The 21,819-nt window shown below is 49.0% G+C and overlaps 10 protein-coding genes across 10 annotated transcripts; 5 read left to right on the top strand and 5 right to left on the bottom strand.

Moving 5' to 3' along the window:
• Window position 1: 1 nt before the first annotated feature.
• Window positions 2-849, bottom strand: POJ06DRAFT_116549 (acyl-CoA N-acyltransferase). The gene is made up of 2 exons (XM_056184170.1): window positions 574-849; window positions 2-517 (listed from the first exon to the last, which is right to left on the bottom strand). Exons 1-2 carry the CDS (start codon window positions 719-721, stop codon window positions 186-188), a joined length of 480 nt encoding a protein of 159 aa, XP_056043229.1. The 5' UTR covers window positions 722-849; the 3' UTR covers window positions 2-185.
• A 36-nt stretch (window positions 850-885) lies between these two features.
• Window positions 886-3,998, bottom strand: POJ06DRAFT_223681 (BRE1 E3 ubiquitin ligase-domain-containing protein). Its single transcript, XM_056185682.1, has 4 exons — window positions 3,373-3,998; window positions 3,167-3,310; window positions 2,652-3,110; window positions 886-2,593 (listed from the first exon to the last, which is right to left on the bottom strand). Exons 1-4 carry the CDS (start codon window positions 3,511-3,513, stop codon window positions 1,205-1,207), a joined length of 2,133 nt encoding a protein of 710 aa, XP_056043228.1. The 5' UTR covers window positions 3,514-3,998; the 3' UTR covers window positions 886-1,204.
• A 21-nt stretch (window positions 3,999-4,019) lies between these two features.
• POJ06DRAFT_116530 (peptidyl-tRNA hydrolase) lies at window positions 4,020-4,915 on the top strand. Its single transcript, XM_056184169.1, has 3 exons — window positions 4,020-4,233; window positions 4,279-4,631; window positions 4,687-4,915. The coding sequence occupies exons 1-3, from the start codon at window positions 4,201-4,203 to the stop codon at window positions 4,904-4,906; spliced, it is 606 nt and encodes a 201-aa protein (XP_056043227.1). The 5' UTR covers window positions 4,020-4,200; the 3' UTR covers window positions 4,907-4,915.
• Window positions 4,916-5,544: 629 nt separating this feature from the next.
• POJ06DRAFT_276096 (uncharacterized protein) lies at window positions 5,545-7,528 on the top strand. Its single transcript, XM_056189670.1, has 4 exons — window positions 5,545-5,747; window positions 5,796-6,200; window positions 6,256-6,916; window positions 6,986-7,528. The coding sequence occupies exons 1-4, from the start codon at window positions 5,595-5,597 to the stop codon at window positions 7,186-7,188; spliced, it is 1,422 nt and encodes a 473-aa protein (XP_056043226.1). The 5' UTR covers window positions 5,545-5,594; the 3' UTR covers window positions 7,189-7,528.
• Window positions 7,524-8,884, top strand: POJ06DRAFT_254461 (ribosomal protein L5 domain-containing protein). The gene has a single exon (XM_056187779.1). The coding sequence runs from the start codon at window positions 7,788-7,790 to the stop codon at window positions 8,784-8,786; it is 999 nt and encodes a 332-aa protein (XP_056043225.1). The 5' UTR covers window positions 7,524-7,787; the 3' UTR covers window positions 8,787-8,884.
• Window positions 8,885-8,940: 56 nt separating this feature from the next.
• On the bottom strand, window positions 8,941-9,893 carry POJ06DRAFT_291019 (uncharacterized protein; the record flags this gene model as incomplete). The annotated part of the gene is made up of 2 exons (XM_056190359.1): window positions 8,941-9,308; window positions 9,359-9,893. The coding sequence occupies 2 exons, from the start codon at window positions 9,891-9,893 to the stop codon at window positions 8,947-8,949; spliced, it is 897 nt and encodes a 298-aa protein (XP_056043224.1). The 3' UTR covers window positions 8,941-8,946.
• A 605-nt stretch (window positions 9,894-10,498) lies between these two features.
• Window positions 10,499-13,102, bottom strand: POJ06DRAFT_254459 (uncharacterized protein). Its single transcript, XM_056187778.1, has one exon. It carries the CDS (start codon window positions 12,790-12,792, stop codon window positions 10,600-10,602), a length of 2,193 nt encoding a protein of 730 aa, XP_056043223.1. The 5' UTR covers window positions 12,793-13,102; the 3' UTR covers window positions 10,499-10,599.
• Window positions 13,103-13,536: 434 nt separating this feature from the next.
• Window positions 13,537-16,907, top strand: POJ06DRAFT_116484 (kinase-like domain-containing protein). Its single transcript, XM_056184168.1, has 3 exons — window positions 13,537-13,835; window positions 13,897-13,970; window positions 14,023-16,907. The coding sequence occupies exons 1-3, from the start codon at window positions 13,693-13,695 to the stop codon at window positions 16,458-16,460; spliced, it is 2,655 nt and encodes an 884-aa protein (XP_056043222.1). The 5' UTR covers window positions 13,537-13,692; the 3' UTR covers window positions 16,461-16,907.
• A 265-nt stretch (window positions 16,908-17,172) lies between these two features.
• Window positions 17,173-19,231, top strand: POJ06DRAFT_254456 (transmembrane amino acid transporter protein-domain-containing protein). The gene is made up of 2 exons (XM_056187777.1): window positions 17,173-17,655; window positions 17,725-19,231. The coding sequence occupies exons 1-2, from the start codon at window positions 17,436-17,438 to the stop codon at window positions 19,068-19,070; spliced, it is 1,566 nt and encodes a 521-aa protein (XP_056043221.1). The 5' UTR covers window positions 17,173-17,435; the 3' UTR covers window positions 19,071-19,231.
• Window positions 19,187-21,209, bottom strand: POJ06DRAFT_116428 (uncharacterized protein). The gene is made up of 3 exons (XM_056184167.1): window positions 20,766-21,209; window positions 20,549-20,705; window positions 19,187-20,498 (listed from the first exon to the last, which is right to left on the bottom strand). The coding sequence occupies exons 1-3, from the start codon at window positions 20,896-20,898 to the stop codon at window positions 19,304-19,306; spliced, it is 1,485 nt and encodes a 494-aa protein (XP_056043220.1). The 5' UTR covers window positions 20,899-21,209; the 3' UTR covers window positions 19,187-19,303.
• Between the last annotated feature and the right edge of the window lie 610 nt (window positions 21,210-21,819).

Raw genomic sequence — 21,819 nt, 5'->3', positions numbered from 1 at the left:
GGGGGGATATTATTTCTGTATATAATCTGTGTATGAATTATGTCCTTGCTGTATCTTTATAGACACTAGCATTCGTCCTGTATATACTCTAATGTGAGTCGGAATCATCCTGCTATACTGCCTGCCATTTACCTATTTACAATTCTATACGTCATCTTAAACAAATCAAAACTTTTCATACACGCCTACTCCAGACTTTTCTTCAGGATATATGCATCACCAGCCGGGATCATCTTCTTATAATATCCAGGGACCAGCTCTCCCTTATCGAACCCGATATGTTGATACCATGACAACGCGTCCTCATTCTCGACCCACACGTGGCAGTATACTTCTTTGACAAATATTTTCTTCGCATACTCCAAAATATGATCGACAAGTTTCCGGCCAATACCATAGCCGCGGTATGGTGAGAGCACCGCGAGTGTCATAATGTAAATTCGCGTATGGTCCTTGTGGTTTGGCGGTGTCTCCAATGAACACCGAATTGCGCCCACTGGTATGTCATTAAAGTAAGCTGCCGTAACTGTTAGAATCGCATAATCTTGCTACTTCCATAATGCTTTGACCTACCCAGCTTTGCTAGTTCACCGACGGTTAAACTGTCTTTGTACCATGAGTCCGAATATGATGTCGGTAGGACGACGTTGTTGATACGCCTAAGCACGCCGATGTTGTTAACAGTTAAGTCATCCAGGGCAACTTTAATATTTGGAACCATTCTTATATGATTTCAGCTTTATATGTGACAAGGGCGACGTAAGACCCGTGAATGCAAAAACAGTGTTCCGGATTCAGGAACTCGACTTCACCAAAAAGGTTTAGGGTATTATGGGAACGTGAGCATCACTGAATGGTCCTTTACTAACCGGGCAAACTTGCACTTCTATGTCATATGAACACGTTCAATCAAACTAGTAATACATAACACAAAGTCTGTGTGTACAAAGTCTATATAGTTCATCCTCGAATGTTCATAGCCATCAAGGAACCATAGAAAAATATGTGTACAGACAATATCAAACCAACCTGGCAGGCAAGTAATAAGACGAGGCGACAACAACACAACTTATATGTCATACAAAGCCCTTCATGTCGATAGCTCAATTTTGCTCCCTGATCCCAACAAAGAACGATAGACTTGAGAACATGAAACTAATTCATTGTGCGAGTGCCAACCAAGACTAAATAGAAGATGAAATATTTACAAGTGGATAGTCATAAGATCGTTGTGAGAGTATTGCTTGTTACAGAGTGGACATTTTCGAAGTCGGGCATTAAGTCGGTCTTTCGCGCAGTCAAAGCAGAAACAATGACCGCAAACCTTGATGGCCGTATTCTTCCAGTTCTTAGAACACACTGAACAAATGGCAATCGATCGGAGAGCTTCGATCTGACTCTGATCGCCACTAATATGATTCACTGCTGAAGAACTAGATTCCGACTTCCATCGCTCCAGCTCGACCTTTTGTCTCTCGACCTGATCTTCAGCGTGCCGTCGAGCATCCGCCTCGCTCAAAATCGTCGTACTCCGGACTTGCAGATCATAGTGGAGCTTTTCCATTTGAGCTTTGTAACCGTCGATGCCAACTGTCTGTTCGTTACACTTGAGCTGAACTTCCTGTAACTGCTTCTGGTACGTATGTCGCACAGTCTCTAGCTCCGCCAATTGCTTCTCTAACATCGAAACCTTCTGCGAGACTGACTTTTCTGCATCTCGTAGCTGCTGAATAATTTCACCGCTCTTAAGTGACTGTGCTTTGAGAGCTCGATTCTCCAATGCAATGGCTTCTTTGGCACGCATGGCCGAAAAGTACTTCTGATCGGCCTTCGATTTCTCAGCCAGAAGTCGACTCATCTTTTCCTCGCGTTCCATAATCTCTGTGACCTTTCTGGTACATTGTGCGTGAGCCTGGTTGAACGCAGTTTCAAGACCTGGCAATTCAGCTGACAAGAACTGATTTTGCTTTTCGAGCTTTTCTATCCGCTTCAGTAGTTCTTCCGGATTATCATCTGCATACGGCATTGGATTACCGTTGGTGGTCTCCAGTTGCGATTTTAACCTTTCAACCTCCAACTCCAAAGTTTTGATCCGCGACGACCTGGTTTCTGACAACTCCTCCAGTTCTTTCATTGCAGTTAACCTCTGCTCCTCTTTGGACTTGCGAATCGATAAATCTTGCAATAAATCATCTCTAGCAGATCGAATCCGAATGAGGTCTTGCTCCGATTTCTTAAGCTGATTTTGTAGATCGTCAGCCATAGCCTTATATTCAGAAGTAAGAAGCTCCCTATATTCAGTACGCTCGCTAGATAACTTCTCGCTTTCTTGCTTGATAACGTCATTGAGAACTTCCAGGTGACTAGAGCGCGCAGACAAGGCTTCGAACCGAACTTTAAGGGTCTTATAGGGTTCCGAATTGATGACATCAGCCTCCGAAATCGAAGAGAGCTTCAAATTCAATTTGCTAACTTCATCCGTTAGGTTGACAACTTTCTCATGGAGGTGCCGTAATTCCTCAGCTTGCTTTCTCACGACAGCCTCTGATTCCTCTTGGATCCTAGCTACAAGCTTATCGTCTACTTCTTCGGACTATCATGAAAGTTAGAACACAGGGCCATTTTGATCAAGTCACATAAATCGTGCACACCTTTTTCTCAGGCTCCGGCTTTTCGTCTGCGGAACCTTCTCTCTTCACGGATGGCGATGACCCACTAGTCCGTTCAATTTTGGCTATCGTGGAACTCTTCAGTCGATCTAGCTTTTTCTCTGCAGACATAAACTTGAATGTAGCGTCCGTTAGCCGCCGCGAAAGATCTTCTCGTTCATCTTTCAATCTCCCGTTCTCGGTTTTTAGTATTGTAATTTGAGCTGATAGTTCGCTCAGACCATCTTGCAACCTTTTGCCATCGGAGGACACATCTGAAAGTGATGATTGTAGACTTGTGAATATAGGAGTGAGGGACTGCAGGATTGAATCGCGTTTGGCTTCAAGATGAGTTGAATACTCTTCAGAAGTTGCAAGCAGTAAGGATTTCGGAAGGGGTGATTCACCATGTTTACTAGAAATTAGCGGCCTTCCTGACAGTATGTTTACCTCATTGAGAAGCTAGGACATTATTAGTAAGTCTCAAATTGTACTCCATTTACCTTAAAAGAACATACTTGATCCCACCATAACTCCAGGACGCGTAAATGATCATCGTGATACGCCGACCGTTGTTCGAATTCGGTCACACGAGTCTGTAATAAGTCTCGCTCTCGACGGTATATTTGCATCTGTCTGAAAATTGCCTCTTTCTTGAACAACTGTGTCAAAAGAAAATTAGCCTATTTCGATACACAATTCACCACAGTTTAATACCACGTACAGCTACATCGTCCTGTGACAGCGGAACCTCAAATCCATTCACTGATTTTGATCCGACGCTCTCAATGTCGGTCGCCTGCCGCTTCAGCGGCGGGGCTTCAAGCTCAGTCTTGACCGACAATGACCGCTTTCGATCATCCATGGGATGATTCTTTATATTCTCTTGCGCTCTTAAATCCAGAATGACGACTGAATCAACAGAGTCCTGGAATTTAATTGATATATCGTCTTTCAACTAAATGGCCAGAAAGTTTCATTCACACGTGCCTGGACCCGGCGAAGCGCAGCGAGAGAACTATCGTAGAGCCTATAACCCCCTTTCCGCTTTACTTCAAACAAAATCACAACTCAAATTCCGGAGTTAGAATATGACCAATTGCGATTCCTATGGATGAATTAGTTGTTAGCAACCGTCATCGCAAGCTACGTCTGATAGCCAAGTTATACCTTCCTCCCGTCCTACAATCAACTAAACCTCAAAAGCCCCGTTTAATGGCACAAAATTGATAATGTATGTGGGTATCTGCAGACAAACTGGTGGGTGTATGTGGAGCCGATAATGGGAGATCCTTGGCTAAAGTTGTAGCCAGAATGCTGAAGGAATATCAGGAAGGAGGCGAAATCTCGAATTCTCGCGATGCGGTTTGGCGGAGGAGGGTGCTGTGCTGAAAACTTCGCTAGTATTAGAACCTGTCAGCACCGATGGTAGAGGGGGGTTTAAACTTAAAGTTGCGGTCGTGGAGAAAAGTTGTCTAATGCCGGCTCATATTGTTTTTTTTGCTGCAGTGTCATTTGGTATTTGCAAAGGGGCAATTGCTTCGGTTAGTGTATGGCGTCTCAGCAGCTGAATCGAAATTTGCTGGTAAGTTTTACTCTATCTCTTGAGCTTCTCTACTAAGGATCTTAGATATGTTCACTTGGTAATCCGGGACTTAAATACGCCAAAAACCGTCATTCCATCGGGCACATTCTTCTCGACTTCCTCGTAGCAGACCACAATGGACAGCTAGGCCGAGTCCACTTGCCTTCGTTAGATGGAGACCTCGTTGAAGGCATCTCAAGTCTAAACACAGGCCTCGTCGGCCATCGGATCGCTCTGTTCAAACCGAGTACTTATATGAATGTCAGCGGTACGCCGATAGCGAAAGCATGGCAATGGGCACAGAAAAAATACGGACAAAGCTCACGGCTGGTAATTCTCCATGACGAATTGGATCTTTCTGTTGGAAAGCTAAGGACGAAAGTCGGTGGATCGTCTAGGTGAGTTATAAATGAGTCCTGTTGCCACTGAGGTCGCACCCTAATGTGCAGATAGAGGACATAACGGGTTGAAAAGCATAACGACATATATTGATCCTGATCAATTCACAAAGTTTGGAATTGGCATTGGACGTCCCACCTCAAGAAGTCCCGACATTGTCGCAGATTACGTTCTTAGGAACGTCCCGTCTGGTGATATGACTGTTATTATGGACAAGGTATATCCTCAGTTATGGCATATACTGGCGAACCTTGAAATCGGCAACACAAAATAGACAGCGTTAAATAGAGGTTACAGGAGGCTGTCCTTGCATGAACTTTCTCGTCTCGGCCACCATCGGAACAACGGCTTGAAAGAGCTGCTACGATAATTGAGCCTGTCTATGGCTGTCGTTGCTAGTCGCATTGACCAGAAGTGTGCTAGTTCGGTATTTATAACTCTTAGGCTATGCATAGTGATGGTTATGGTATCAAAATGTATCTATAACCGAAGTGTACCATTGCACCTCAACCCTTCATACCATCACTATACACAAACGCCTCGTGATTAATCAAGGCTCGTCAATATCGTCGCTTTAGATAGCGAACTTACCAACCTCGCCGAATTAGAACCTCTTGTCAGGGTGAAGATGACCATGAGCGTAAAATGGACAAATTTTGGTGGTGAAGGCAGCAAGAAACCTCAAGTCGCTTGTAGACAAAGCAACTGTTGGCCGAAACGCACGGCTAAGGTAAAGTTCTGAACCTCAGCGTACTTGCCTTAAATAGACTAGCTTAATTATTATTCTGCAGATAGCCTTCGGAAAGCGCACTGGCCGAAACCCTAACTCCCCTTCCGTTTTACAAATTTCACAGCAAGCCATTGCGCCCAGACTATGGCCCACTTTGTCGGGCTAGGTTTATACCTCCAGATCACACTAATACCTACCATCATATACCTATCAACCAGTATTACACAAAGGAATGGGCTCACGAAGTCTGTTAATAAGTACGGCTCTTGCCATCGCGTACTTACCACCATTCGTTAAGGCACATGAGCATCATGAAGAGGAAATACCAGAAGGAGAATATATCTCTGTCGAACCAATAGATTCCATATTATGGATACACATAGCTGTATGTTCTGACATTTTGTGGATAAGGTCTCTACTTATGGGCAATTAGTTAATGATGCTGGCCTTCGGAATTATATTCCCTGTCGGCATGATCCTGGGAATGACTAAAAACAGATTCCATGTACCGCTACAGACAGGTGGTGGTGCCATTGCCATCGCTGCATATTTCCTCGGCCATCATCACAAGGGTCGACAATTTCCTGCCGATAATATCCATGCCACGTTTGCGTCATTTCTAATGGCGCTCATGGTTTTGCAGCTTGCTATGGGCGTGTACCTGAAACTGCATTTGGAGCAGGGCTTCCTGGGCAGAATACGAAGCGTCATGGTGGTCGTGCACGGAGTGTGTGGCAAGATCATGCCCATTGTGGCCTGGGTTCAGATGGGATTTGGGGGTATAACGGCGCTAGGATTCTGCCATGATGACCACTTGGGCCAGTGTCTCGCTCACGGCGTATGTAACACGCGAGTTCGGAATGGACGGAATCGGAACTGACATGCATGTCTAGATCATGGGCAGCGCGTTTATTGCTTACGGATGTATTATGGCCATCATGATGCTTGTCGGTCAGTCGTGGCTTGCTCGAAGTGGTCGCAGCCAGGAATTCTACGACAGTGCGGTCATCACTGCTTGGGGTGTTGTCAATACATTTACCGAGCACCGATGGGGTCAGCCATGGAGCCATGGCGATTATCAGCATAGTATGTTAGTGGTTGACGTTTCTGATAGATCAAACTGTCTAACTTGGAATTTAGCGAGCATGGGAATTGTCTGGTGGTGCGCAGGCATGCTGGGGCTTTTCTTGTCGCGAAAGAACGGCCGTCCACAGCGCAACCACATTCCCGGCCTCGTTATCCTCCTCACTGGATGGGCTATGTCTGTGCACGCTCAACATCTCGAACTCTCGACTAAGGTACACGCTATGTTTGGCTACGCTCTCATGGCCGCCGGGATTTGCCGAATTATTGAGGTCTCATTCGTGCTCCACGACGCGAACACCGATGGCGAGGTCAAGTCATTTCAATATCTCTCTCCGTTCCTGTTGGTTGCTTCTGGCTTCCTGTTCATGTTTGCAAATGAAGAGCAGCTACAACTCATCAATGAGAACCACATCGACCACGGTAGTTATTCGCTAATCATCTACTCGGTTGCGTTCTTGGTATTTTTCTGTAAGTCTACATTCTACGAGTTAGTGCCAGCTGGAGGATTAGGAATAGTGAATGCTAATATAAGCGCAGATTTCTTGCTATTGATTAGCTTGTGGCAGAGACTGTCTAGCAACTCGTACGAAGGAGTGAAGTACGAGGTTGCGAACGACGGGTCAAGTGGTAGTTACATTGCGACTCCCATATCAGATGTCGAGGCGGATCGACAGGTACGGGAAGCTGAGGAATTTGAGTTGAACGGTTTGCTTCATAGTAACGGCCGCATAAGTGACTAAATTTACCATGTCCGAAATGCAGAGAGTGTCTTTTCTTGAAGAGTAAGTGATTATCTTTGGACCGACAACGGCAAATAATGCTCGAGATCAGTTAATTTCTCACATGTCGCATTGGTAGATTTGGGCTTTGATAAACTGTGATTAGTGGTGACCACTGGTGGGGTATATAGGTAGACGTAGAAAATTTAGTATAAGGTATATATCGTATTGAACTTGAATTCCCTGGGTTTCCTATTATTCACGGTTTCGTTAGTTTGATTTTGTTTTGGTAGGTTTGCGGAGCACCGATTCGGAATAGCTGTTTGGGTGGGAGGAAGAATAAATCTGAAGTTTAGACTGTAATAACTTATTGGAATAGTCTTTCGTAGTGTCGAACGCCGCTGGTCCAGCGCTGAGTTAGGCTTGGCTGCTCGTTGCGAGGAGTCCGGGACGGCGGGTAATGCTTGAACGCCGCAGGAGTCGTGGATTCCGAGACCACGAAAAAATTCGTCCCCACTCTGTTATCTCTTCACCGTCCAACAGGCACCGTCGAACATTGACCTGAATTTGGCCGCATATAGGCGTGATAACTCTGCAGGACCAAGTATAAACAAGGCAATATGGCGACACGACCATACCTACGGCCACGCGGCGGCAGCACATATCTGTGCTCATTCCCTCACCAACAGCACCACGCCATTCACACATCGCCTCCCCTCAGCAAAAACTCAATCTCGATAGTACACCCGGTTCATCATAGAATCCGATATAAAAAGAATCAACTACAGCCGGCGTACAAAGATATTTTGAATACACCGAAATGGGATCCGCGGTCACATTTGTTCAAGCCGCAGTACACTCAGCAGTCTCGTGTCGAAGAGCATTATAACACTACCGTCGTCCCCGATTTGCTGCTTGCGAATTTTGTCCACAACGAGGCAGTTATTCCCGGCCGGAAGAGGCAGGAGTGGGATGGATCTTCGCCGTACCATATTAATCGCCCGAGGCGCTCGCCCGCGGGATCCGCTGTGGAGACACCAGATATTAAGCCTCGGATGTTCAATAATGTTCCAGGATTGAACGCTATTTGGGTACACACCTTTGTGCGAGATGCGGTTAAAGTGAACCAGGAGCGCACTCTACCAACAATGGTCCTGATGCAACAGATTACAGGCAAGAAACCGAGACCAGTGTACTCGAAGTCTACGGTCATGTCGTGGCGGCTGCGGAAGAATATGATGGTAGGTGCAAAAGTTAAGATCGAAGGACCGGATATGTACCAATTTTTCGCGACGTTGGTTGAAATAGTGTTACCACGAATCAAGGACTTTAAGGGCATCGAGAACACGTCTGGAGACATGTTCGGAAATATCTCGTTCGGCCTGGAGCCTGCGGATGTCAAGTTGTTTCCTGAAGTGGAGGGGAATCCAGAACTGTGGCCTAATATTGCCGGTTTGCATATTACCTTGGTGACTAGTGCACAGACAGATCCGGAAGCCCGAACAATGCTTTCTGCTTTGGGCTTGCCGTTTGTGGGCAAGGAGCGCTTGCACAATGTGCCAAGTTTCGAGGCGTTGGAAGCTATTGATCGCAAAAAGGGCATTGTATATAGTTACTAGATGATCAATATCATGAACACGGATCGGAGAAATGAGTAGATAGATCTTGATTGGGTGAATTGTAATTATTGTATAATAACAAATGTATTCTATTAAGGATAAAAATTTTCATTTATTCCATTTTTGGAGACAGCCTTTAGAGCTCCTCTATGACTTCCATTCATGGCACTGGCGATTCGTTGTCTATATATGTCTTAACGTCAGCAAGCCGGACAGCTAGTGCATACGCTTCGTCTTCCTTATGATCCTTGACTCTTCGCCAGCTTCTGTAAATACAAGATACTAGGTTCAGAGTCTGTTGCACCTGAAAATTTCTTTCACAGTCCGTCTCAGAATCATACTCCCATGCCAAGCCCTCAAGACAGGTCAGCAAGTTGATGTAATCTCGCTGTCGTCTGTCAGCATCGCGATACGCCAGGACTAATTTCTCGTATTCCCGCGCGAGCAGAATGTGATCGTAATCCGCAGGTTTATTTTGAAATTCTAGCATGACTTCCTCTATCTGAGTCATGGCATTTGGACCTGGACCAAGGATATCGTGATACTCCTCGAACTGCTGTGGCAGGACTAACCGTTTATAATGTTCCCAAATACGGTTGATGTTCTCCCAGTGAGTCTCGTATCAATCCTCCAGTAGTCCATGGTACTCTTAATATAATCAGCAGTACAGTCACTCGTCACGTCCCCGAGCTGGTTCAGTAAAACATCGAGCTCTTCAACCATCTCCCTGCAGTGCTCGCAATATGCCAGCTCACAGTTATACAGAGCCCTCATGACCTTTAGAAACCCGGAAGGATTTGTGTCGAATGCCACTGATTCCTGCTCCTGGGAGGTATCTGTACTCACTTTTAGTTCCCTTTCTCCAACAATACCATGAACATCACTGTCATCGTCTAAGGCCGACAGTCGCCGCCATGCCCATGTTCGTTTACAGGTGATGAAATCGGGATCAATCTGAGAACCGACGTTAATATCGAACGGTATTGTAGGCGGACTACTTTTCAAAGCCTCTTTGAAATGCTTGAACTTCTTTCTAAACAGTTGCACGGACACCGCAAGTGTCTGTAGCTGCCGCAAATGCAACACCATCGGCGGTGATATGACCATTGCGGACAGATTCTTCTCCTGGATGCTGTCAAATTATTCGACTCGTTTCGCGAACAGAACTCGTTGCGAGCGTATGCATAGTCCGGCCAACTGTGCGCCTTTTGTACGACATTATAAATCTGTCGGATTGCTGCCTTCCAGCCCCTAACCCGATGGCTGTCGTTGACCGACTTCACGATAAGATTCGGAGACGCACTTGTTGAGTTCGTAGGGTCCCGACAATCGTACCCGCTCGCCATCCTTGAGGATATGAGGCTGAAAATAAAATAATACGTCAATTGGACTGTCTATACAAAAATATGGTATTTTTGGTTGCTCGATGCAAACTTGATAATTTGGTACTTCAGTAAACATCTGGAATACCCATTAGTCCTTAACTATGGGAACATAAATTTTTGGCTGAAAGGATATTACCCTACCTTTATAAGTGCATTACCCTACTATCCTAATTAGGTTAAGTAAATTTCCTCTTTAGGCAAATTGAATGTTTTAGTATTATGGTTAGTGTTCTATTCGATTGGTGTTCGGGCTGCGTTTATTCTTTTGATTGATTTCGTGTTTGCGCTTCGTTTGAATATGGCCGTCAGGGAGCTTTAGTCACCATAGCAAGGTTCAACAAAATTTATTACACCTATCAGGTACGCGCAATCCCGAGATACGCAAGGGAATACAAGTAATGCACAGAAGCAAGGCAACAGTCAACAGTTCACATAGAAGTATAATAGCTATTAACGGGAATAGGCGACATACGGTAACTGCTGGCAGCTTCAACCTCCTGCACTTGTTCGATTTGCTCCATTTGCTCGGCATCAGTCAATTCTTTAGCAGCTTCGCTGGCCTGTTGTTCGAGATTTGCCGCCAACCTCTCCACTTCGCGAAGATCCCGCTGGGCCTCTAGCAACAGCAAAGCGTATTTTTCTTGTAACTGGGCATCTGTCAGATCCTCTAACTGGCGGGTGAGTATGTTCACATCTTGCATGCGGTCTATGATTTCACCCTCCAGCAAATTCCTTTGTTGTGTAAAAGACTTGTAAAGCCGACTATAAAACTCCTGCGGCGATACCAATGGTGAAATTGCTGGAGGGGTGAATTCATATTCATGCACATTCTGTTGTCTCTTCCTAACTGCCTTTTCCGTTGGCTTGCTTGGTAACATTGCTGTCAGAGTCAGATTGACTAGCTTTGCCGTAGCGTTGTCTTTTATTGATTTCCATATCACCTTCACGTTATTGTATGTATTCGTCCGTTTCTGCCTCCACTCGTATATCCTTTCCGCTATCTCCCCCTTCATCTCGAGCGTTAGTCGAGGAAACTGGTATCTCAAGCACATATCATTGGCAGTAATAATCGCATCCGCCTGTTCTAGAATGTCGATGGCGACGTTAAACGCGGCCAATTGCTGTTCCAACTTGCTCATTTTGCGCTGCTCATGAAGTTTCCTTTGATAAGTCTTTCTCCGATGATCCAAGATAGTTATATATTTCCTTGATGTTTCATTCCGCTGAAAGTACGACGCATGCCTGAATTCCAATTGCCTGATCCCGGCGAACAAGTTCGCTGCTCGTTCCAACGCCGCTTGACACTCGTTGGAATCCCATCCGACATAGACCGCCTGCCGCAGCAGAGCAAAGTGATGTGCACACACGATTTTCAGATCATCAGGCAGCTCAGCCATATGGAGCAGATTTTCATCGTAGTTCTCGTACTTCGCTCTCTGCTTGAGCTTTCTGTTTGCGAGTTCCGCAGGGTCGATTAGTGGAAAATTGAGTTCCCGCCGAGGGGGATCGTCCGGCAGTAAACCTTTCCATATCTTCAGTTTGATCAGGCTGATGTCATTTTCGTTGCGTGAACGACGCAGTGCCTGCTCGCGATCCAGATAGAACTGTTCAGCTTCGGAAAGCTGATAGACTGGTGCTGGAACGAAGTCTTGTGCGAGAGGCGTAAGTGCGTTGTTCTGCTTGCCTACCTCTGGCTGCTTGCCTTGCATCGGCGGCTTCTCTTTAGACACTGCTACCGACTCCTTTTTGAACTTGATAGACGATCTTTCGTTGAATTCTATTGGCGACCTCTGCTTTGATTTTATCTGTGACTTCTTGTATACTAGTGGCGATATTGGCGATTTCTTATATTTTGCCGGTGACTTTCTCATGTACTCTATTGACTTCTTTTTATATGCTGCTGGGATCCTCTTTTTGCATTCTAATGTCGACTTCTCCTTGCAATCTAGTCGCAGCTTCCCAATCTTCTTTTTGTATTCAGACGGCGACTTCACTTGGTACTCATGTAGAGACATCACTTCGGAGCCTGAGTTTGCTTTCTCATCGTACTCGGACTGCGGCGAAGCCTTTGGCTCGTGCACTAGCACCTGTTGCCATCGGAGTTCGCCCCTTGGACTCGACTCAGAAGCATGCTGCACTGCATTCAGAAGTTCCGATAGTGAGTCAGATGACATGGGCTGGTCCGACCCTAACGATGTTTCATCATCCGGCATTTGCTCTGCCGGAGAATCGACAACATCTCTTTCGTCTTCTGACTCGTGAGAATTGCCCTCTTTTGTTGGATCGTTATCAGGCTGGTCCCAGAGAATCTCGACTTGCTTCCACTTTTTCTGCCTCGCGGTATGCTTCGAACCAGAAGACTGACGTTTGGGTATGGCCAGTTGATCCCAATCCAACTGCCTTGCCGACGATCCCGAGACACTGCCCTTATGTGGCAGATAGTCCTCTTCAGACTGTTCCGTACTCGGGCTATTTTCGTCGAACTCATCGCCCTCCTTGGGTTGTGCGTCGGCTCGTAACGACCTGCCGGGCAGCACGACCTGGGTAAACTGCGGGAGCTGGTTAGACGCCCATCGTGCGGGTGACTGCCTCGAGCCTCCCAGACCCTGATCCTGCGTCATTTTGCTAGCCCAAAGAGAGGTTCCAAAAATATAGACCGCGTGCGAGTACAACTAGTGCGCACGGAGCAGAGTAAAAAGTCACATAGGTGGGTACTCTCGAGGATTGCGTATCGGGCGGGCGGTGGGACGGAACGGATGTTCTCGCCACCTAACCCAGACACGGAGGTTGGAGACCCAGCCCGCCATGGAAGGAGAGGCCCGTTCCAAAACGTGAAACGCGAAATACGCTCAGATGTGCTATATATAAAGATACAGTAATTTTCGTGTAAATAAGGTATACTACGTGGGAGTTGCCGTGTACAGTGTGGCCAGCAAGGCTTTGATTATCGCAGCGTAATCGCCAGCAGCGCATCGAGGAGTTTTACATGGCTGATTGTTGTTTGCAGATCTGGCGGCAAGAGGCTCATGTCAACTTGTGTCAACCTGCTGGGCCAAGTTGGCGATTGTCGCACAAGGTCCGCCAGTAAGACGAGCCCCAGGCGAGTTACCCGGAGGACCCTGGGTTCAGGCACCCGCCCTCAGGCACGCGACGCAGGTCCCACCCGCGCTAGGCCGCATAAAGCAGGCTGCCTGCCTAATATGGTGTAGCGCGGAGACCGCCGCGGGCATACACAAACGCAGCCTCCTGGTTGTCGGTTTCACGCCGTTTCAGGCAGGCGCATGCTTTTGGCCGATCAACGCCTTGCCTCATGAGTGAGTCTGAAAAAAATACTCGGTCCATCGCGGCTTTGATATCGTGGCAATCGATATAATCTCGTCCTTGGAGACCCACACATCGGCGCCTCCCGCTCTGTCTACGACTCAGAGTCGGCGTGTGTCAGTGTGCACCTGGTCGAGCGACTTCTCCTTATCTGCTTCCTCCAGCCGGTTGCCGTGTCCTCTCACTGAGTGTGCGAGAGCATGGCCGTGCTGCTACCGCATCCTCCATCTGTCGGCTCGCCTCTCCGATCGCCGCCCCTCATGGCCTCCGCTTCTACAACTGCGCTCTCGAGTCCCACGTCATCCGTGTTCTCCGAGTCGTCAAGTCTTCTAGACGAGATTCGGTATGTCGACGGTTAAGCATTGTGATGTTAATGATCACGGCACACTAACTCCAGACCACAGGCGCTGGGATGAGTCGAAAGTCGCCGAGTGGCTACGTTCCGTCAACTGCGCCAAATACACTCGATTGTTCGAAGGTAGGACCGTGTCATCTCTATTTGTCCTGCTTCCAATCTAATTCATCGCCAGAAAACCATATTAACGGCGAAGCACTGCTGGAGGTCGATCAGAACGTTGTCAAGGAACTCGGAATCACAAAAGTCGGCGACAGGGTACGGCTATTTGTGGCCATCAAAGCTCTCCGAAACAAATGTTACGCGGCAGCTCGCAAGAACAAGCCTCCACTCGCCTATCAGGATCAATCGTCCGTCACGCCATTGGCTTCACTGTCTGCCGCGCCTTCGCCGTCCTTCCCTAGTCCCCGTCCGGAATCGCCAATCGATCCGTCATACAGTCATAGTAGTAGGTATGCCCAGTCGTCCGCATTCCCAACGTCATCTCAGCCTCCAACGTCACAGCCAAAGTACGGACCTTCACCGTCGCCGTCCAATCCAACATCTCGCTCGGTCTCACAGACTACTCTCGCACCAACCGCACATCCATCCGAGCCACTCAAACAGAACATGGTCAAGTTCATATTTCAGCAGGGCCACACAAAAACTGTCGACATTAGCGGTTGCTTCAACGCGGAGTCAATCGTAAAAAAAGGGATCCGCAAGTTCGGATCGAAGGATCAAGCTGAGAATTGGACCGTCTTTGTGACGACAGATACTGGTTCGGCACGCAAGGTTGAGGATATGGAACTCGTAGCCATTTGCCACACTTTCGAACGGCCGGAACGAGAACGACTGATACTAGTGCGAGTTGGGCAAGTTCCGTCGACAGAAGAGTATCAGAAGTCCATTCACATTGCGCGAGAACAGATAGCTAGGGAGGTGCCGCAGCGGCCAGGAACATATATCGACAGAAACGACGACCAGATATCAAGTTTCCGTCGCTCCATAGCCGCCAACCAATCGACGCCGCAACTTCCGCCACCACCTAGACGAATCCACGCTGACGAAAGTGCGGACGGCTCGTTTAGGAAGACAATGCGAAATTTCTTTGGTCAGCGACCGCCAAGTGAGCTTATTTCGTCCAATCTTGCAGAGTACTTTCCTGGTCACGAAAGCAGGGTGTTGGAGCAAACGGTGCGGAACTCCATACGGCGGTCGAAGCGGATTTCAGGAATGTCCAAACGGATATCTGTTGCCACTACTGCATCATATGCCAGCTCGAACCGCGAGTCGTTACCCCCTGTTCCTACCGTCGGTGAGACGTGGTTAAATGCCGGCTCCTTCCAACAGCCAGTTCAACCGCAGAATACTGGAGGAAGCAGTCGAAAGTCCGCGTTATTAACTTCCTCGCCACCATCACGAACATCGTCAACATTTAGGCGGATAGGCACGCATCGAAGTACCAACAGCGGGACATCGTTAATCCTCGCCGATGATGATTCTGACATCCGCCGGTCACCGATCGATGGCCCGGCAGTTGATGAGGAGGATCTGTATGCCCGGCATGTCAGTTCTCCATCAACTAGTCGGCCGTTCTCCGTCTTTTCGCGGGCGGACACTATCAATAGTGCTCTTTCGGATAACAACTCGTACATCGAAGTGGACAACGTCGAGGACATACCGGAGGAGATGTCCGATGCGGAATATGATGCTGGCGAAATTGATGGTGGCCCAACTCGATGGATCAAAGGCGCACTAATCGGATCCGGGTCTTTCGGGAGCGTCGTGCTCGGTTTGAACGCTCTAACTGGCGAGCTCATGGCGGTCAAGCAGGTTGAATTGACCAAGAATGATAAGCAGAGCGATCCTGCTAGGAAGAAAGCCATGATTGACGCTCTGCAGCGCGAGGTTCAGTTACTTCGAGACTTGCACCATGAGAACATTGTGCAGTATCTTGGATCAAACTCTGATGGACAGTATCTTAACATTTTCTTGGAATACGTACCAGGTGGATCTGTCGCGGCTTTGTTAACTAACTACGGACAGTTCGAGGAGCCTCTCATTCGCACGTTCGTTCGCCAGATTTTGTGCGGCCTGTGTTACCTGCATGACAAGGACATTATTCACCGGGATATCAAGGGCGCGAACGTCTTGGTTGACAACAAGGGCAAGATCAAGATTTCTGACTTTGGTATCTCGAAGCGCGTCGAAGCTGGCTTGCTCTCCAACAATCAGCACCACCGCCCATCCTTACAGGGTTCAGTGTACTGGATGGCACCAGAGGTTGTCAAGCAGACTTCGTACACGCGCAAGGCCGATATATGGTCACTTGGCTGCCTCATCGTCGAGATGTTCACTGGCACTCATCCATTTCCCGAATTCTCGCAGATGCAAGCACTATTCAAGATCGGCACGTTCTGCGCACCTGAGGTTCCCAAGGAGTCGACTAGTGAGGCCAACGAGTTCTTAGCCCGCACGTTTGAATTTGACCACGAGAAACGGCCTACGGCACAGGAACTGTTGGTACACCCGTTCCTGAGCCCGATTGTTTCCGGTCGCGCCGCAGCGGCCGCTTCGCAGGGCGGCGCCATGGCGGAAGGTTTGGCTGCTGTAGCCCAATTTGTAAAGTAGACGGCAGTCGTCATATTTCATTTTGTTTTGTTAGATCTTTTTCGATACGGCATACTTCTTTCTTAATTATTATTAATTACTGGGCAATTGTTTGATGTTAATTTATGACGCATCTGGGATATGAAAAAAGTGATTTGGTTATACTTGCTAGATTGTGCATGCTGTTACAGGTGAATTTTCGGTGTCATTCTTTTAATGTATTTGTCAAACTGTTGTTTATAGTTATATCAGCTCTATTTTTTTTTCTAATGGCGGTTTTAGTTTTACTAGGCATTTGATTTGATTGTGTGAGCTAGATGTTTGTTTAATCGTTTAGATTAGCAAATATAGATTACTTGCGATTCGTCGGCAGGACTGCATTTGAACTGTCATATCGCTGCTATGCAGCTACTTTGTAAAAGCAACTATTACTGGGGCGCGTGCAGTCGTTCTCTTTTTTGTGTCCGCCCCGTTGTCATCGGATTTCGACGACACGACAGCGCGTGGCGCTGGCGGCATTGTTTGAGTGGGCACGAGGTCAATCACGCGTCTCGCCGCGATCACACGCACATGACTACAGCTAGCAGCGGGGTTCGTACCAGTCACAAGACGGGCTTAACAAATCTTGCGGGGTTAGTACCGGTCAGGCGGCAGTCGGGGTGACACAGACTTGCATCTAGTTGCAGTGGAGATATGCTTGCGCAATATTAAACTCTGGCTACATCATCGGTGCGCCCGAGTCGTCCAACTATAGAAATTTTGATAAGAACCGCACGGGAGGCCCTGTGAGAGATTATTTTGACAGATATTTTGTACGCCTCCCGCTGCTGAAGTTAGATACTTATTGTATAACTTGCGCTTCTGAAGAGTGCGTGGGACAAGTTGGAGGGTTGGGATATTCATCATTCCTGCGTCCGGCCGCGTACACGACAATCAGTTTAGTCATCTCGCACTCCCTTTGGTCCCCATTCGACAGATCTCATTTATTGCGAAGTCATGGCGGTGGATTCTACAACATTGCTTCCGCATGCACACATGCCGAATAGTAGCATTGCCGCCGTGGAATACGTCGAAAACGACGAAGACGAGGACTTCAACGTCAATCACATCTCCGACGACGAATTCGAGGACGAGGCGCTCGCGAATCATGGCAAATTGCATGTCGGAACCGCCGGGTTGACATCTAGTATCGCGAATTTGTCGAATACCATCCTTGGTGAGTTTTTTTTCGTCGAATTCGCTGAGGGTGGCGAGGGCCGTCGTACTAACGCGTGATTAATACTAGGAGCCGGTATTCTGGCCATGCCGTACGCCATTAAGAACGACGGCGTGTTTCTGGGGTTTCTTGTCATTCTAATCTCCGGCTCTACGGCAGCCGCAGGCTTATTTCTGCAGTACCGGTGCTCTCGGTATCTAGACCGCGGTTCGGCGTCATTTTTCGCCATCGCCCAGGAGACGTACCCGTCTCTCGCCGCGCTGTTCGACACTGCCATCGCGGTTAAATGCTTTGGAGTAGGCGTGTCGTATCTGATTATTATTGGGGACTTAATGCCACAGGTTATCGCTGATTTCTATTTCTCGGACGGAAATGTAGGCGACACGATCTTCGTGTCGAGGACATTTTGGATCTCGTTTTTCATGGTTGCGTTGACGCCGCTTTGCTTCCTGCGGCGGCTGGATTCGTTGAAGTATACGTCCGTGATCGCGTTGGTCGCGATCGGGTACTTGACGGTCTTGGTTATCGGACACTGGTTAGTCGGCGACACGATTCCGTACCGGGGCGCAATCTCGATCGGCCCGTCCTCACTCTCCGGCGTGCTCTCGACGCTCCCGATCGTCGTGTTCGGCTTCACGTGCCATCAAAACATGTTTTCGATCGTGAACGAGTTGAGGGACAGCCGCTCGCCGAACGTGGTGTTTATTATCTTCTCGTCGATCGGGTCGGCGGTTATTTTGTACACGCTGGTCGGGTTCACGGGCTATCTGTCGTACGGCGACAATGTCGGCGGCAACATCATCGGCATGTACGCGAGCTCGTTTTCGTCAGCCGTGGGCCGGGCCGCGATCGTCATCCTCGTGCTATTTTCATACCCGTTACAGTGCCACCCATGTCGCGCGTCGCTAGACCACATTTACACGCACTTTATCTTGCCGCCGCCATCGTCGGCGGTGCGGTCAGCGGCCCACAAGACGTCGATTCCGAAGCGACGGTTTGTGGTGCTTACGGCCGTGATCATATCGCTGTCGTACGTCGTCGCTATTGCCGTCTCGTCGCTCGAAACCGTGCTCGCGTTCGTGGGCGCGACGGGATCGACCTCGATCTCGTTTATCCTGCCGGGCATTTTCGGCTATAAGCTCTTGGGATCACCGTACCACTTGCCAATCCCTGATGTCAAAGACGACGACGAGTCGGTGGCGTCCGGCGCGGCCACTGGCCCGACGCGACATGCAGTTCGACTCGTGACGCCTGAGTTTGAGGACGCGGCCGGCGAGAGGGAGATGGTGAGGGATATCGATGGCGAGGGATACTTTATCAAGTACGCTAGTTTGGCGCTGGCTGGCTGGGGCGTGTTTATTATGGTTGTTTGTTTGGCGACGAATGTTTGGTTATTGAGACATTCGAGCGGTTGAGCGGTTGAGCGGTTGCATATAGATTGGGAAGGATGGTCTACGAGAGTGGGTTTGTAAATAGTATATGAGATTTGCTTGGCTGGGCATTGTGGTTGCATAGAGGTGTTCCGACTTGCGGCTTAGAGTTTATCTGTGACACTTACTACATATTCAAACAAGTCATTAAATCTAAGTGATTCGCTATGTACATGACAGGAGGCCAACTTTTTTCTGGCTTCAAGATCTTCGTTTTACTACTCTATGTTCCTCTTCAAGGCATCCACGACCTCCTGCTGTCCGGCTATCCTGGTCTCCATATCCGCGACCTTGACTTCCCACGCATCGTAAATCTCGACCTCAGCCTTGTCTATGGCTGCTCTCGCCACATCGTGCACGTCCGTGTGAAACGCAGACACGAGCGCGTCCCACCTGGATTGCACTCTTTTGAAGCCCAAAACAAGTGCAAGTAGCGCGAGTCCGGACATTGAGTACGCCGAGTACGCGAACCAACACCAGCCCGCGGCAGCGAGGAGCGCGACAGGCAGCTGGGTCAGTAGAAACGTCGAGACAACAAGCCGTTGGGCGTCCGCATGTAGGGTCGCCAACAACACGTCCTTCACCTGTCGCCTCGCGTCCGCGACACTGGTCCCGATATTCTCAATCTTGTCTTGAATAGCTGACGTCTGCCACACGGGTGTGGGTAACGACACGGTCGACCGGACCGTCGGTGCCGTGCTCAGCCTGCCGAGCACAAACACTAGACTGCGTTCTGCGGTCGGCAGGAAATTCCGCAACACTGTGCGCTCGCCAATGCCGTCTTCCAAATCGTCCACGACCCAGTACAACTTCCACCACGTCGACTGCTTGGCGAAGGCTTCCAGTCCCGGCACAAGCACGTCACGCAGCTCGGTGTGGGCAGTCCGCGCCCAGTTCTTGCGGGCCGCGACTATGTCGCGGGTGTCATCGCCTTCGGCCGGTGTTCGGAGACTAGAGTCGACGTAGACTTTTGACGCGCGGACGTAATCTTCGCAGGATTTTATGACTGTCCGAACGAGATTGCGAAATAACCCGTCACGGTCCGCCAGGACATTGGCGAGCGTGGTCAGGTTTGACTTTTGCGCCCAGTCGTGGTCGGCAGGTAACAAAGATTCGGCGGTTTCAGTCGAAATCACAATCGCTGAGCTCGAAATATTTCGATTGTCGGTTGGTATCGACGGTAGATCGAGAACCCGTCGAGCGGGAATTATGGTCTCAGGCAATCGCACTGTCAAGGACGGGATGCTGTCCGACACGAACAAATGGAGATGACAAGGTTCGTATATGTCTTCATGCGATTCAGGAGTGCGCACGCTTTCGAGGAAAGTGATGTTATGCTTTAATAAGAATGGCGAAGGGACGCCGAACATTTGTATGAAGTTTGTGACTTTTTCTGATAATTGCCCGGTACCCCTAAAAGACTTGTCAGTCTGCCATTATCATATAAGCACAAGAAGACGTACTGTACGCGCGAGTCCTTTCCTAGTGTTCGTGCTTTGATTGTATCGTGCCATTCTAGCTCGTTTTTTGCTAAATTGCCATAAGATAGGGGCATCTCAAGCAGCAGCAGTGAGTCCAGCACCCGCTTCGTCACCGTCCGATCGGTGTCTAATGGTATGACTATGCAATTGACGCTCAGCAACAACTAATCCATGGAGCAATTTTGAAACGAAGACGTACTGGCGACCTTTGTAGGGTAGAGCGGATCCGTGGATGCGAGGGCAAGAGCTGCGCGACCCTGGAGGCTGCCCAGGGCAGGGAAGCGTTTCTGGACGGCAGCGAGCGCTGTCCGCAGCGCAGCGACTGGCGGCATGGACTCGAGTAGTGCAATTGCGACCACGAGGCGCTATCGTGGATCTTTGTCGTCGTCGCTGTTGTCGTGTTTTATTGTAATAAATAATCCTACGCGTCCCAGTTCGAGTTCGACTCCGACTCCGATGAGCACGTGATCTGGAGCCGTGAAATGCAATGCGGATGAGCCATAACCGTGGCGCAGATAGTTGATGGCAGGCTGACGTCGAAGTCTGTGGCGGCGCCCTAGAAAGTACAAGCAAGCACTTGACAGAAGCCTAGGTCGCGCATTTCTTGTGCCGACAGCGTGAGAGTCGCATACAAAGGCCAGACCCGAAAGATGCCGAGGCAGAAACCTGGGCGAATGACAACTTAGCGCGTTGTTCGTCAAGCTCTCGTCGTTCGTTGCTGTGACGAAATTGCCCGTTGAATTTGTTGGGCCGCAATCGCGGAAAACACCGAATCCCAAGCACGAGCAATCCACGAGCCGCAGCCTGCCTTGTTTTGGAGCCCGCCGTCCGACACACTACCAGGCTCCGCTAGCCGTCTCTGGCAGTGTATGTGGGCAGCTATTGTGCGGGCAGATGACCTGGCACGCGGGCTTGCTCCGGTCTAGCGACCCAGAACAAGCCGCCCTTCTCACGTTCACGATGCTTCGCAGCGCAAGAAACTGTAAAAGGCCGCCATCTCATCGTGGGATCTGTTCGCCTTCTGGCCCAGTGTGCTTGCTGCCTGGCCCTTCATCACCTCAGCAACCACTCCACAATAACAACGCCCTCCAGCAACGCCAGGCAATGGCAGCAGACACACCGCGCTTGTTGCCAGACGGCAGACTGTCCATCCACGCCCTCTGTCTGCCCGAGAACGTCCCGCTGGAACAACACCACCCTGCCCCATACTACGATGCAGAGTCCAACACGCCGCTGTCCGCCTACTCGTCCAA

This window comes from Lipomyces tetrasporus, assembly GCF_029532465.1.
Source record: "Lipomyces tetrasporus strain NRRL Y-64009 chromosome Unknown POJ06scaffold_6, whole genome shotgun sequence".
NCBI classification, from domain to species: domain Eukaryota; kingdom Fungi; phylum Ascomycota; class Lipomycetes; order Lipomycetales; family Lipomycetaceae; genus Lipomyces; species Lipomyces tetrasporus.
Note: the sequence above shows the minus strand (reverse complement) of the source record. Positions and strands in the feature narration are given on the sequence as shown.